The following is a 15,259-nucleotide window of genomic DNA, read 5'->3' on the forward strand; positions in this document are numbered from 1 at the left end:
ACCTCGTCTCTACTAAAAATACAAAAATTAGCCGGGCGTAGTGGCAGGCGCCTGGGAGGCTGAGGCAGGAGAATCACTTGAACCGGGGAGGCGGAGGTTGCAGTGAGCTGAGATAGCGCCACTGCACTCCAGCCTGGGCAACAGAGTGAGACTCCGTCTCAAAAATCAATTAATTAATCAATTTAAAAAAAATTAAAACCAGCTCCTGTCTCCCCCTTGGAGAAGACTTCCTCTTCCCCTTGCCCCTCCCACAAATGAACACAGCCTTCCCCAGGGTGATCACATGCATGCATCAATTAAAGCAGGCATCAGGGTACAGTCGTGTCTGCATGTCTGTCTCCTTGAGAAGACTGGGAGCCTGCAAGGGGGGACCTGGATTATTCATCACTGTATTCCTAGGGCAGCTCCAGGCCTTGTTCACAGGAGGTGCTCAGCACACGCCTGTTGAATGCAACGATGGCTTTGGGAAGCTGCTTTCACTCCGGGACGTCCTCCATCAGTGAAGTGGGGGCAGGCTGGGTGATTTCCAAGTCCCTTCATCCCTGATGTTCTCTGGTTATAAGGGAAGCAGTGGTGGGGGCAGCCCAGCAAGTGGCTGCTGTTGTCACAGGCCAGTGTTCTGTTCCTGTTGCCTGGCTGATAGAAGTGGGGAAGGAGAGAGCAGGAGCCTTAGCAATCCAATAAAAGCAGCTATTTCTGCTCTTGGTGGGGAGGGAGGGAGGAAGGCAGCGCCCAGAGACTGGGTTCCCCATCCAGCCTGAATGGGCCATCTATTTCCTTTGGAAAGCTAATTAAACCCTCCTCTGGACAGCCTAAACACGCAGGCTGTGGCTGGGGTTGCCTGGAGTCCTTCGACTACAGGGAAGAGCAGCAGAGGCTCTTGCTCCATTTTCCTTTGCAGTCAAGAGGTGCTACTCGTTCTGCTTTTCTGGTTATGAAATTAGTCATTTTCTAGGAAGCTTATTTATAGAGTCCACTGCACACATGCAGCACTGAGCTATTCTGAACACAGCTTGGGGCCTGAGAGGCTTAAGGTGTGAAAGCAGGTGTGAGTCACACATGGGTCCCCTTCCAGAGGTATCTGGATACTGTGCCTTTCTGTACCCAGCCAGGGGTCAGCCCTCATGGGCTGCCATCCAGCTGGGTGCTCTTTAGGGTAAGGAAAGAACAAGTTTAGGATTGGAAGGTTGGGGGTGGGTGCTCTCAAACACAATCCCTGTGGCCACCACCAACTCAATATAAAATGTGGGGCAAGTCAGACCCCATCCTCTGCCTCAGTTTCTCCTCTGTAAAATGAGAGGCCTTCCAGATCTGTGATTCTCTGACTTCTGTGGACAACAGCTGTGGAGGAGAGCTCCCAGCTACTTAGCAAAGACCCGTCCACAAAGCAGCTCAGATGATGGCTGTGTTTGAGGTTCCTAATGTTTTCTCAAGAACGTCAGGTCAACATTTACTTATTCCATAAGTATTTATTTATTGAACATCCTACTATGAACTAGGCACTGTGCGAGGCTTTGAAGATACAATGGTAAATAGAAACAGTGGACCCTGCCTTCATGAAAGCCACAGTCTAATGATGGAGACAGATGTCGAGTAATGGCATATATTACAGTGACATTTCTAACTGTGTCAAGTGCATACCATGTGAGAGAAAAGCATGTGGAAGGCACTGTGAGGAAAGAGCCTTCCCAGTGTGGCTGGAGTGCAGAGGTCTGGTCAACAGGGACCAGACCACCCAACATCTAGTGAACTATGCCAAAGGATTTTTCTTTGTTCTAAGTACAATAAGGATGCCATGAAAATATTTTTTCAAGAAAGGTTCTGTGATAAACGTTGAGTTTTGAGGAATTGATTCTAGCTCCTCTCTTCTGGAGAAGAGTTCACCATGCCGCTTTCCATTGCCTGGGGCGGAGGGGACTTCCACATCCAGTTGTGCAGTTTACAAACTGCACAGATTTTCTATGCCATAAGCATTGGAGCCATGTGGAGAATGTTTTGGAGGCCAGCCTGAGTGGATGCCAGCAACCAGTTAAAATATTGCCACAGCAGTCTAGGCAAGAGATGATGGTGGCTGGGACCAAGATGGGGAGGGAGAAATGTGGAGGGACTCCAGAGACATTTAAAGAATGCGCTTAAGGTTACCTTGAAGGAAGTGACCTCCTCTCTGCAGGAGTGCTGTGCTCTAGGACTTGTGATTCTCAGAGACCCTGGCAATTGGTTTGAGGAAAAAAATAAAATGATATAATGCCAGTTGAAAAAGAAGATATCAGAGAGAGAAGGGCCACCCTGAACCTGGCCTCTCTGCCCTTAATTATTTAAAATCTGGAGTTGGGCCTGAAACAGGCCCGAGGGCCAGTCAAAGAAGCAGGATAGCAGGACTTGAGGGCAGAGAAGCAGCTGAGCCTCTGGAATTCCTGGAAGTATGCTAGCAAGGCTATGTCAGAGGTTCTTTTGGTTGCCAGTTTCAGAAATCACATCCCACTGGTGTAAGCTAAAATGTGGGGATCTATTGGGAGGATCCACGGCCATCTTATGATCTTGATGGGCATATTGTCCAAGACTCAGTACAGATGGGAACAAGGCAGCTCTCAGGCCCTCAGCAGCAGGTCTTCTCTCCAGGGCACTGTGGCTACCATGATTCAGCACCAGCAAAATGAACCAGAATGCATTTTCAATGTGCAAGGGAGAGGATCTGATTGACCCAGCCTGGTTTGTGTGTCCAGCCTTGGATCAGTCATCAGCTACTGCCAAGGGTCAGAGACGTGAAAGGCAGACAAGGCCATTGGAGCCCACGCTGCATTTCAGGCCATTCCCAGGGTAGGGGAACCCCTGTGAGTCAAGTGGTTGCCCTCAAGATATGTCTACTCTCAAGATGCTTCATGGGGTCTAGCTGATCTCCAGCAACCTTTTTGCAGCTTATCAGGTAAAGGAGAAAAACTAGACCCCCATACTCTCCTATAAGGTGCCCTGATAGGCTAGAAAGAGGGTTCTCTGATTTCAGGAAGGAAACATTTAGACTATACAAAACATGTATATAACTGTTTTTTCTAGCTATTTCTGGAGAAGAGTTCTGCATGCCACTTTTCACTGCCTGGGGCAGAGGGGACTTGCATATCTTGGAGAGCTGGACACAGGATTGTGGGTTACTCAGAGCCCTCTTCTTGTCCACCCATGGTTCAAAACCACTGGAACTAGGAGACAGAATGGCACAGCAGTGAGAGCATGAGCCTGGAGTCCTAGGTCATAATTTAAAACTCATCTCTATTCTGTTGAGCTGTGTGACCTTGGGCAAGTTACTTAACCTCTCTGAGCCTGTTTGATGATCCCTCATTCATGAGGTCATGGTGAGGATTTAATGTGATAAAGTTTGCAAAGTGCTTGCATATAGTAAATCCTCCTACTGTGGTAGAGATGATGATGATGATGATGATGATGATGATGATGATGGTTGTGATGATACTGCTGCCACTGATTCCACAAGGAAGACACCTGCAAAATTCTGCTCCTGCCTCTGCAGCTTGACCCCTCAATAGGCTGGTATTTTCCTCAGGTCCCTTTGATGGAGTGGGATTATTCAAAGGGATACAGAATACAGGAGAGGGAGCCTTCTTATCTTTGCTCAGGGTTTTTGTCTTGATCCTGGCTCAACAGCATCTTCTTACCTTTTCCATCCTGCTGTAGGAGTGAGAGAGAGAACCACGCTGCTGATGACTCCGAGGGAGGGGCCCTGGACATGTGCTGCAGTGAGAGGCTACCGGGTGAGTCTTCCCAGCACCCAGGTCCTCCCAGACCTCAGAATGGAGAGAGAATGCCCCGGCTGAAGCTGGGGCTGGAGTAAAGCCTAGCTAGCTGTGAACTTGCACAAGAATATCCATGCAGCTGCTCCATAGCTCTTCGTTTAAATGGGGACTTGTTTTTCTAATCCCTGATGCCTTCTGACCTGTTATCACTTGGAGCTGCTCTAGGCTCACATGGAGGGAAGAGCAGGCAATTGAGGGTGTGCTAGGAAGTGAAAAGAAGGACGAAGAGCTGAGGAATACAGGGCTCCTAGGGAATGACCACTGACCATTCAGTGCTGGGCTGACTTCAGGAGGTAAGGGTAGGAAACAAAACCTGAAGGCAGCATGAGCCAACGATGGGGTGGGGGATGTGGAGAACTACCTGACCTCCCTGTTGAGAAGCCCGGCTTGAGGGTGAAACTGTGCTGCTTGAGTCCAGTTGACCACACTTGCAGGGAGCCAGGCCATTGCAGCTACCATGGAGATATTACCAAGGCACTCTTGCCCACAGGGTGGCAGCTTGTCCCAGTTGTAGCCCCATGACCCATGCCATGATAAACAGCCTCAGAAGGAAGAAAAAGAAGGGGTGGGGGGAAGAGTTTTACATTTTTTTAATAAGTTTTTATTGTTCTTTTCCTTCTTATAACAAAAGGTTAACTGTCAAAATATTAGAAAATAAATACAAATAAAAAAAGAAAAATCGCCATAATCCTGTAACATAACATATATTTTCATATCTGTCCTTCTGAACATTTTGTTAGAAGACAAGTCTTTTGGGCCAGGCGCGGTGGCTCACGCCTGTAATCCCAGCACTTTGGGAGGCCAAGGCGGGCGGATCACGAGGTCAGGAGATTGAGACCATCCTGAATAACATTGTGAAACTCCGTCTCTACTAAAAATACAAAAAAATTAGCCAGGCGTGGTGGCGGGCGCCTGTAGTCCCAGCTACTTGGGAGGCTGAGGTGGGAGAATAGCGTGAACCCAGAAGGCGGAGCTTGCAGTGAGCCGAGATCGCACCACTGCACTCCAGCCTGGGCGACAGAGTAAGACTCCGTCTCCAAAAAAAAAGAGACAAGTCTTTTGAACTCTAACTTTGAAATTCCAAACCTGTAGCTTGTCAGAGACCTCATGATTGGCAAGGAACCTTAGAATGGAGTCTTCACGTGACACTCTTTAAGATAGACATTGGAAACAACCAGGTATGAGTCTAAAGTGATGACTCTTCAAAATAAGTGGCATTTTATTCACACCACACTCAGTACCCCAGCTCCTGAGGAAGCCCTTTGGTGCAGTTCATACCTTAACCAGTAGGGGGTGCCATTGTTCAAAACACTTGGGACAGCCTGTTGAGATGGTCTAAGACGGAACCATCTGTCTAGAAGAGGAGAATTCTCTGAAAAGATGTGAGAACTTCCTGAATATCTGAATGGCTGTCTTGCGGAAGGGGCAGCAGATCTTTTCTGTGTATCTTAGGATGACATAAGCCCAAGGCATTGAAATTAAAAACAGGCCTGTTGGCCCATAGACACAGAACTCTCTGACTCTAAAAGTGGTCCAGTCATAGAAGTCGATAATTCCAGAGGAAGAAATGAGTGTTCCGTCACAGGAGGCATTCAAGTACTAGATAGATAGACAATGGAGAGGAAATTTCCACAATGGGTGGGAGGTCCAGATGACATCAGAAGTCCCCTTCAACTATTAAACAGTTCTGTGATTCAGATATGAGTCATAGAATTCGGAGATGACTCTACAATCAGGGATGGCCCCACTGACTAGAAGAAATCCACAGAAAATAGGACAGGATGAATAGGAGTCCAGAGAGTAGCACGGTGTGGAGGAAGAAAGAGCATGGGATTTGGCGTTTGAGTCCGCCTGTTCTGCTTCAGGCTGTGTGTTTATACGCGAGTCACTTAACCTTGCTGGAGCTCCAGTCCCTCATCTGTGAATAGAAACAATAGCAATATGAATATTTATCCTCACAAGGGTCCTGGGGGAATAAATAAATGTAACCACTCAGTCATTCACTCAAGTACTTATTGAGCACCTACTAGGTCTCAGGTACTAGGTGCTAGCTATATAGTGGTAAATAAAACAGACATAGTCCCTTTGCTGAGGAAAGTTCATGGACAATTTCTGCTCTGAGCTGCTTCTGCAAAATGGGATGAAGCCACAGCAGAGGGGCTGCAGTAATAAGCATAATAGGTTGAATCCCAATGTTCTTTCCCATTTCTCCCCAAATGCCAGCAACCAGTGTAGAATAGAAGAGTTTTGGTCATGTAATATCCTAGGAAATCAGTGTCATTTGCTACCCCTTCTTACAGATGAGAGGACCAAGGCCCAGGGAGCTTAGACAGTCTGTCCAAGGTCACTTAGCTGGTAGAGGGAGGATTCACTCCAGGCACTCTCTCTCAGTAGCCCATGTCGTCACCACTACCTTGTTCTGCTTCTGTTGTCCGCATGGAGCCACTGTCATCTTCTGGCACCCTGTGGACTGAGGCAGAAAGAGTTTAGGTGTGTTTGTGCCAGATAGGAGTTTGGAGGAGGTAGACAATGTCACTGTGCCTGGCCCTATCTGTGTCCTTCCTCTGGGAAGTCTTGCTTGCAGAGGCTGAGCAAGTTGTGTGACCCTCTAGACTCCCACGATGCCATCTTGATAGGGGATTGCAGTAATTATTTGCCTTCTCCATGGGGTCATGAGCTCTCTGAAGACAAGCACCTCTCTATTTCATCTCTGCATCCTCCATGTCCAGCATGTATTCACTCATTTCTTCATTCTGTCACTAGTGATTGAGCACCTACATGTGCTGGGCACTGTTGTAAGCACTAGAGATCGAACAGAAATCCAAACTGAAAAAATTTCCCACCCTTCCAGGACAGTATTATGTGCTGGTCAAAAACAGGGACTCTGGACCTCAGCTTGCCCCACCACTTACCAGTGGGATGATCATGGACAAGCTACTGAATCTTTTTGGGCCTCCCATTCACAATATAGCAAGAACAATATTCACTGCTGTGCAGAGTTGTTAGAGGATTCAGTGAATTAACAGAAAGCTTAGAACAATGTCTGGCATGTAGCAAATGCTGTACAGACATTTGCTATTAAAGAAAAATAGACAACAAATAAGTAAGTCATGCCACATAGTATGGTTAATAGTGGTAAGTGCTCGGAAGACAAAGCCATGAAGAGGGGGATGGGAAAGAACTGGGGAATGGTTTGGCATTGTGAATAGGGTAAATTCACATTGAATTTGTGGAAGTCTACACCAGAGCCTGGTGTAGAGTAGACTTCCACAGATGTTTGTCAGGGACACTGACCTGTACTGCAACTTGGACATAAAAGGAAATGGGGGTTTGTAGGCCAAGAGAGTTGGAGTGTTAGGCCTTTAGAAGGAGCCCATGAGCACTGCAGGCAATTGCATAATGATGGTATGAAAATCCAGCCCTCATGTATTCTTTCCACTCGTGGCTGTCTTGCCCAGAGGCAAGGCAGAGTGAGGGCCAGCCATGCCTGGTGGCTCATTCATTCCCACACCCACCTTCGGATGGGGGCAACATGGCCAACACTCCCAGCCACCACGGTCACCCAGATCTGAGCCAACACAGGGCAGGTCATACAGTCCCCTTAGAGCTTTCTGGGGTGGAAACGTCCTCAGCATCACCAACACCCCCTGGCAGCCCCCCCACAATGCCCCAGGGCCAGGCATGCTGCCTCACAGCCTCTGGGACACCCCCACATCTACTCTCGCACACTCGTGTTTGTGCTCACTTGTCACAGCCGCATGCTCCCCGATGCACTCGCATGTTCCCACGCACAGTCACCCGGGCACGTGGCCTGCCTCTGTCTCACACAGCCCTGCAGGGGCGGACGCACACCTCCAGGCTCACACGCCTGCATGCCTTCCTCTTGCACACTCACCTGTCTTAGCTCCATCCCTCCATCCTGCAGCTTCCACTCTGCATGCTTCCTGGAAATGTGCTTGCTCTCTCCTTCCCTCCTTAGGTGTCTTTCTCTTTCTCCCACTACTGTACCCCTTCTTCACGCACACTCTCGAAAATGACTAGGCAGACTCCTTTTCTCCCTCTCCATTCTCTGTCCTCTTCTCAGGCTCTCAGTCATGCCCAGCTCCCCAGGGCACTGTGTCTACCCCATGGCACTGTGGGGGCACTGAGTGTCTACCCCACTGCCTTCCCCACCCCTGTGCACATGCGCACACATGTATTTTTCTTCTCCCCCATGCACACACCCTTTTTCATGTGGTCACCCTCCTCTTCTCTTTTGCTCTTCCTTTCTTGCTCACTTCATTTGCTCGGTCACCCAAACACTTTGGTACATTCAAACTCACACTCTCCCTTCTTCTATGTGTAGGTGTTCACATTTGCAAGACACCAGGCGGCACTGCTAATGCTGGGGACTCCACTCCTTTCCCCAACCAGCACCAGTACAGGCCTAGCCCAGCATAGTCCTAGCTCCCAGCAGCTGCCGCGGAGGTACAAGGTAGAAGAAGGACGTAGATAAAGCAACAGTAGGTGCCAGTGGGGGCCAGCACATGGAATAGAGCAACATCACCAGGCGTTGCTGTCAGCATCTTCATCATACAGACTCGTGGGCAGGCCTGCAGGGACCAAGGTCAGACTGCCAATAAAGACCCTCACAGTATACCACCCCCGCTCAGTCCTGCACTGCAAGGGCCGTTGCTTGCGTGCATGCATGTGGGCAGGCCAGTCTGTATGTCCAAGCTTGGTCCACCTCCACCCTAATAGCTACCCCTTGGCTACCCCTCAAACCTGAAGATGCATAAGCAGGAGACAGTGTCTACCCTCACAGGGATGTACCTGAGCAAGAGACCCATGCAGGCTTCAAGCCATTTGGGCAGGAAATCCTGAAGTCCTAGTAGTTAGAGTGTGTCCTGGAAAGGGGAACATGGACACCAGCTGCTAAGAGACTCTAGTTGAGTATATCTCCTGAGCCCTATGGACTTCTCTGCTCATGGGGAGTGCCATGGACAGAAGAGACAGGGCACAGGCCCCAGGTCTAAGGACAACGCTGCTCTTGGGAACAAAGTACTCCTGGAGCCTTCCTGCGGGCAGCTGACTGGAGCCGTGACAATCCCTACCAACCTGAGATTTCAGTGTGTCATGATTAGCTGGCTTTATGCAAGGTCATGAGTATGCTGAAGGCCTGAGTAGGCCATTGCACTTTTGGTAGGAACAACTGGCCTCTTGGGCTGGTAATTCTGAGACCTACTCTCCACCTTAGATCCTGATGTCTTGCAACCTGTCCCCAACCCAGCCCTAGGCACTCTGCTCCGTATCATTGTGGGTATTAAGTGGACCCTCCCTTCGGGCCAAGGACAAGGTCTAGGTCTCAGCAAGAGGCCACTGCCCATCCCGAGTGCCACTTTTTAAAGTAAAGGAGCTGGAGGCCTGAATCAAGGAAAGCTTTGTCACCCTAATCCTGCAGCACCTATCTCTGACCAGCAGGAAGGAACAAGTCATAGCTTTTATAGCCTTCCTACCATGCCACAGATGAGGTCTTGGACCAGAAGCCAACAAGGGCAGTTATAAAAGACAGCCTGATTCTTTTATCCACTCAAATTTATTGAGCACCTACTCCATGCTTCATACTTGCCAGGCACTGGTGATACAGTGACAAGCAAGATAGACATGGTCCCTGCTCCTAAAGAGTTTAGGGTGCCATGGAAGGGTACAGCCATTTTGCAACCCTATCTTGGTGGGTCAGGGAAGGCTTCCTCTAAGAAGTGACCTAGAACATGAATAGGGTCTCGGTTCACATCTTCAGGAACCTGCTGTGTCGAGCATTTTAAGGAGCAGGTTTACCTCATAGTGGGCCTCATCCCTGATCAGCTAGCCTCTGTTTTCACAAAGCCCCCCAGAGTGGTGCTTAGTACTGGTTTAAGCTGGTCTGTGGGCAGGTGCAGGAGCCCAAATGGACAAACCTCCAGAAGATGGACCTGGTTGTAGTAGTACTGCTGGGATGTCACCGGTAGCTGTCAACACTCAGTGGTAGAGGTTCTGTTGATTTTTATTTCTTTGTTGAATTGATGGTTCTGTTTTCATTCGAGACTTTAAATGCATTTAGAGATATTTATTGTCATTGATGGTACAATGAGTTTTTTACTTGAGTCTTCAGAATGGATAATTAAAGTATAAACGAAACACCATTTGGATGTGCTAAGAACACTAATTGGGCAGTATTCTGTAACGATGCCATTGTATTGAGAAAAGAAGTACCATCCCAGGTGCCCACCGGTCAGCAATAGTAGAGGCTAACTATTCTCAGACACCAGGATGGAGCCCATCTAGCTAGGCCTTGGGGTGCTATGGCCAGGCAGCTGGGTTCAAATCCCAGCTCTGCTGTTGACCAACAGCATGACCTGAGGTAAATTATCTAACTGCTGTGAGTTCCAAATTCCTCACTCTAGAATAAGGGTAGTAATATGATGAGATCTTCACAGAGATTTTGTGAGGATTAAATGAGTTCATGGACGTAAAGTGCTTATTACACAGTGCTCTATAAATGGTAGCTAATAGTGACGGTGATGATTGTTTCAGGATATGGAATGTGAACAGAAAAAAAACCTTCTTTTTTTTCTTTGTGGTTTTTTTTCTTTGTGTTCCTGTGCCCGGGGCTCGGGCGTCAGGTCCAGGCCAGTTCTACAGCAGCGGAGTGGGGTAGTGTATCCGGTGGTCCTTTCTTGACTCCCCACCACAGGTCTGAGACCTCACTGAACCAGCACAGCCATAGGCAGGAGTGTTTTCTGCTTGCATAGTTAAGGGGCCAGGGTTGGTGGGGAGAATGATCCTCCATTTTCCTTCACCAGGATAGAAACAGTTCTCATATTCTAGGGAGTTGCCTGGATGTGTGATGACACTTAAAGATAGTCTTTGCAACTGAAAGAAGGAATGCATCTGATCCAGTCCCCCGCATCTTCAAAGGTTGATGCTAATGCCCTTTTAGACAAATGGGCATCCATCGTACTCCTAACATATGCAGTGACAGATGCCATTACCTTTCTCTTTGGTCTGGCTCAGGGACAAATCACCCCAGCTCTCAGGAAGTTCTTTATATCTGAAAAAAAAAAAAAAAAAAAAAAAAAGACTCATCCTTCCATTGAAGCTCATTTCTTCACTTCAGATCTCAGCATCTGTTTTGGTTGTCTGTTGCTGCCTGACGATCTCAACACTTAGTGGCTTGAAACAACACCCATTTTATTTGCTCATGACTTGGAGGGTCATGCACGGTTTAGCCGGGTGGTTCTTCCATTCCATGTGGCATCAGCTGAGGTCACTCATTCCGCTGTACACACCTCATTCTGTGCTGGGATAGAATGTCCAAGAAAGCTTTTATTACACATCTGGCACCTCAGTGCTCCTACCTTGGGCTTCCTCACAGCATGATGGTCTCATGGTAGTTGGACTTCTTATGTGATTACCAAGAAGGAGCACTCTAAGAGGGGCAAAAAAGAAGCTTCAGATCTCTTAAGGCCCAGCTCCAGAAGTTACACAGTGTCACTTCACTACATTTTGTTGATCAAAGCCAGTCACAGGGTCAGCCTAGATCCAAGGGATGGGAAGTAAATGCCACCTCTTGATAGGAGGAGTGCAAGAGAATCTGTGGCCATCCTTCATCTACCAGCACATCCTCTTTATAAGCTTTCACATTCCTCCTAACACTAACTTCATCCTCTCCTAAAACTTCCTCCCCTTGGCCTTCATCCCATGTCTCATTCTTTTCCCCAACCTTCCACTGTTTGAGCTACTGACCCTTTGTTGCTTAAATCTTTGGCTCTTTTGCTCTTCTCTTTTCTTTGGCTCTCCTCCCTGCCACTTCAAAGAGCACAGCTGTGTGCAGTCCCACCCCTAACATTTGTAAGGCTGTATATGTTATGTCTAGATAGCTAACTTGTTCGAAAGCAAGCTGATAAGCTTTGAAAGGAAATATGTTTTCCTTCCACCCTGACGAATATTCATTTGTAGGGAGTTTAAAAGCCAGGTTCAAATAGAAAATTCTGAGTTCCGCAGCAAAATATGGGGTCTAGGGAAAGCCAATCTCCAGTCCACCCCTGCTCTGTCCAGCACCACAAGGACACTCGTGAGCACTTGGGTAGATGGGTACCCCAGCCCACACATATGAGCTCCAAACACACCTTCTGCAAACAGTCACCTTGGCCAGTTCTAGGAATACACACAGCACAGTGCACTCTCATGAAGCAGTCAAAAAAGAGGGCCTCCAGGTCCAGGAATCAGGCTGAGGAGCGTTTGACCAGGGAATGTGGGGTTTTGAATATGTGGACTTACAGGGAGAATGTCCCTTTGGTTCCCTGGACTCCTTACCTGTGAGTAGGAGCATACCTGATGGAGGATTGGAGCAGGGCACTTCAAAGTGTGAGATCAGGACGAGGGACATTTTCCTGGGTGTAAAGACAGTGCTGAGTGTGTCTGCCCTTGTATTAGGCATTGCCTTTCACTGATGGGCTTGGACAAGCCCTGTACTGCTCCATCCCTCCCATGAGGCATTTCCACTGTGAAATGAGAAAAGCAATTTTTTTATGGTAGTTATAAGAATTCAGTGAGACAATGGATGTGAATGGGGATTTGTAAACCATAAAGCCTTATTCACAGCTCATTTTTTTATGGTTTCTTATTGTCGGATTCAGAAGCCCTGGATGTGAATGAATTTGGACTCTGCCCTTTTTGAGCTTGGATCTTGCATGAATCACTTTACATCTCTGAACTTTGGAATTTCACACACACACATATGAAAATGATGTGTGGGACAGGTGGGGATGTTTATTAGGACCTTGGTGCTGTTTCTTTTTAATTCCAAGTGGTTAAAACCTGAAGGATGGGCTGGGTGCAGTGGCTCAGCCTATAATCCTAGCATTTTGGGAGGCTGAGACAGGTGGGTCACATGAGGTCAGGAGTTCAAGACCAGCCTGGCCAACATGGTGAAACCACATCTCTACTAAAAATACAAAAACTAGCCAGGCATGGTGGCTTGTGCCTGTAATCCCAGCTACTCAGGATGCTAAGGCACAAGAATCGCTTGAACCCGAGAAGCAGAGGTTGCAGTGAGCAGAGATCATGCCACTGCACTCCAGCCTGGGTGACGGAGTGAGAATCTGTCTCAAAAAAAAAAAAAAAAAAAAAAGTGAAGGATGTAAGGGACCAAGAAGAGTTATCAGCAAAGAAGGAACTAGGCTGTCTGAACCAGACATAAGCCAGATGTCAGCTGGGGTAATGTTGCCTTCTAAAATACAGATGAGAAGCCTACCCAGAATTTCCCATTGCACACCATTTTCCTAAACAGGACAAGGCTTTGCATACAGCATCCTTCTTCTGAGGACTAGTCACTAGCCTACCCCCTCTCAGCCCTATTTGGGCTGTGCCTGATGTGACTATTAGATATTAAAAAAGATCATCTTTTTTTTTTTTTTTTTTTGATATAGAGTCTCACTCTGTCACCCAGGCTGGAGTGCAGTGGCACGATCTCGGCTCACTGCAACCTCCGCCTCCCAGGTTCAAGCAATTCTTCTGCCTCAGCCTCCCAAGTAGCTGGGATTACAGGCACATGCTACCATGCCTGGCTAGTTTTTGTATTTTTAGTAGAGACAGGGTTTTACCATGTTGGCCAGGCTGGTCTCGAACTCCTGACCTTGTGATCTGCCCGCCTCGGCCTCCCAAAGTGCTGGGATTACGGGAGTGAGCCACCATGTCAGGCCCGAAAAAGATCATCTTTTTTCCCACATCCCTATTGAACATCACCTAGCTTGAGGCAAACCCCTTATCAATCACAAGCAAGACCATTTGGAATTGTGCATTAGTCATCTACCCAGCCCAGTGCCACCCTCTGCCAGTCTTGAGTAGCCTCCCAGTGGGTCCTGGTATCCGGCAGCAGGGCACCCCACATCCTCTTAGGCCTGTCTCTCCTCATTGGGAATACAGCCTGCTATGAAAATCCATATTACCTGAGGAAGGGATAAAGCCGCTTGCATTAGTTATATTTTGCTACATAACAAATTACCCCCAAAACTTTGTAATTTAAAACAACATTCCTTATCCCCCACAGTTTCTAAGTCAGGAAACCAGGAATGACTTAGCCGCATGGCCTAAGTCAATCTGGCCTGATCTCTCACAACATCTCAGGATGTTGACCAGGGCTGCAATAATCCCCAAACTCGACTGTGGCTGAAGAATCCACTTCTAAGCTCACTCACAGGTGATTGGCAGGCTCCAGTTCCTTGCAGCCTCTGGGCCAGAGGTCTCAGTACCTCACCACACAGGCCACTCCACGAGCTGCCTCAGCGGCCACACTACAGGGCAGCTGGTTCCCCAAAGAGTGAGTGATCCAAGAGAAAGCACACGAGGGAGCAAGAGCGTGTCCAAGATGGAAGTCACAGTCTCTCAGGACCTAATCCTAGGGTGACATGCCTTCACTTCTGCTGTGTGCTATTGGTCATGAAGACTAACCCTGATACCACGTAGGAGGGACTGCACAAGGATGTGAAGACCAGGAGGCAGGGTTCACTGAGGGCCACCTTGGAGGCTGTCTGCCATATTGCTTAAAAGTTGAATCCTTGTAATCCAAAGAGGCATAGTCTCAGGATATGCCTACGTACAAAATGATGCATGAGGTAAAAGTGCACCTACAATGAGAGAACAATACATCAAAAGGAAAACAACACCTTTCTCAGTGAGGCAAGAGTATGGATGACTTGGTTTTGCTTTATGCTTTTATTGTAGGGGGAGGTCTTCATATTTTCTAAAATCATTAAGAAAAAATGATTGGCCACTCCAAAATACTAATTAATCCTTGCCAAGCAAGAGTGATAACTGGTGAGAGAGGGGACCCTCTGAGTTGAATTACCACCCTTTGGGTTCATTGGTTCAACTTGGCAGGTGGAAACCTGGGGCTGACCCAACCCTAGGGATCTTAATGGGGCTGGTTATTCTTGGAGACAGCCACCAAGGCATGGAATTCCCCTCTCCCTGTAGAAAGCCAAGAAAATGACTCAGAGGTCATGTTGGTGAACCAGCTCGGAGGAAAGGAGATTCAGGGGTCTCCTTGACAGTCAGCTGTGCTGCACCTCAGTCCATGAGTCTTTCTCCCTTCAGAGTTGTTGATTCTCAAACAGCCAGGGTTTCTCTCTCTCCAGCTCTCCCAGTTCCAGGATGCAGACAGGGTGAAGGACCCTCAATTTCCGTTCATTGTTTCCCCCATTGGACCTTGGCTCAACTTCCAACTCGATGGTTTTGTTTTGGGTTTACTTGGAGAGGAAAAGGTGGTTTTCGAGAATTTCTAGAGCATCATCCATCATACTCCTCAGTGCACGGTCCTGTTATCTCCAGTGGGCCATACTGGCTGTCTCTTTAGTTTTATTCACTTATTTACTTCCTTTTGTGTCCCACTGCTGTGCCCCGTCTCTCGATAGGTAATGTGTTTAATGTGTGTTTTTTGT

The 15,259-nt window shown here is 47.9% G+C and overlaps 1 protein-coding gene across 4 annotated transcripts in view; it reads left to right on the forward strand.

Moving 5' to 3' along the window:
• PTPN5 (protein tyrosine phosphatase non-receptor type 5) overlaps positions 1–15,259 on the forward strand; it is a 63,588-nt gene that overhangs the window by 22,297 nt on the left and 26,032 nt on the right. For all 4 annotated transcript variants that reach the window (XM_054440466.2, XM_054440465.2, XM_054440464.2 and 1 more), the window contains one exon: positions 3,682–3,758. In XM_054440466.2, coding sequence (XP_054296441.1) covers positions 3,734–3,758 — 25 coding nt within the window. In that variant the 5' untranslated portion in view covers positions 3,682–3,733. The remainder of the gene's footprint in view (positions 1–3,681; positions 3,759–15,259) is intronic.

This window comes from Pongo pygmaeus, chromosome 9, assembly GCF_028885625.2.
Source record: "Pongo pygmaeus isolate AG05252 chromosome 9, NHGRI_mPonPyg2-v2.0_pri, whole genome shotgun sequence".
NCBI lineage: Eukaryota > Metazoa > Chordata > Mammalia > Primates > Hominidae > Pongo > Pongo pygmaeus.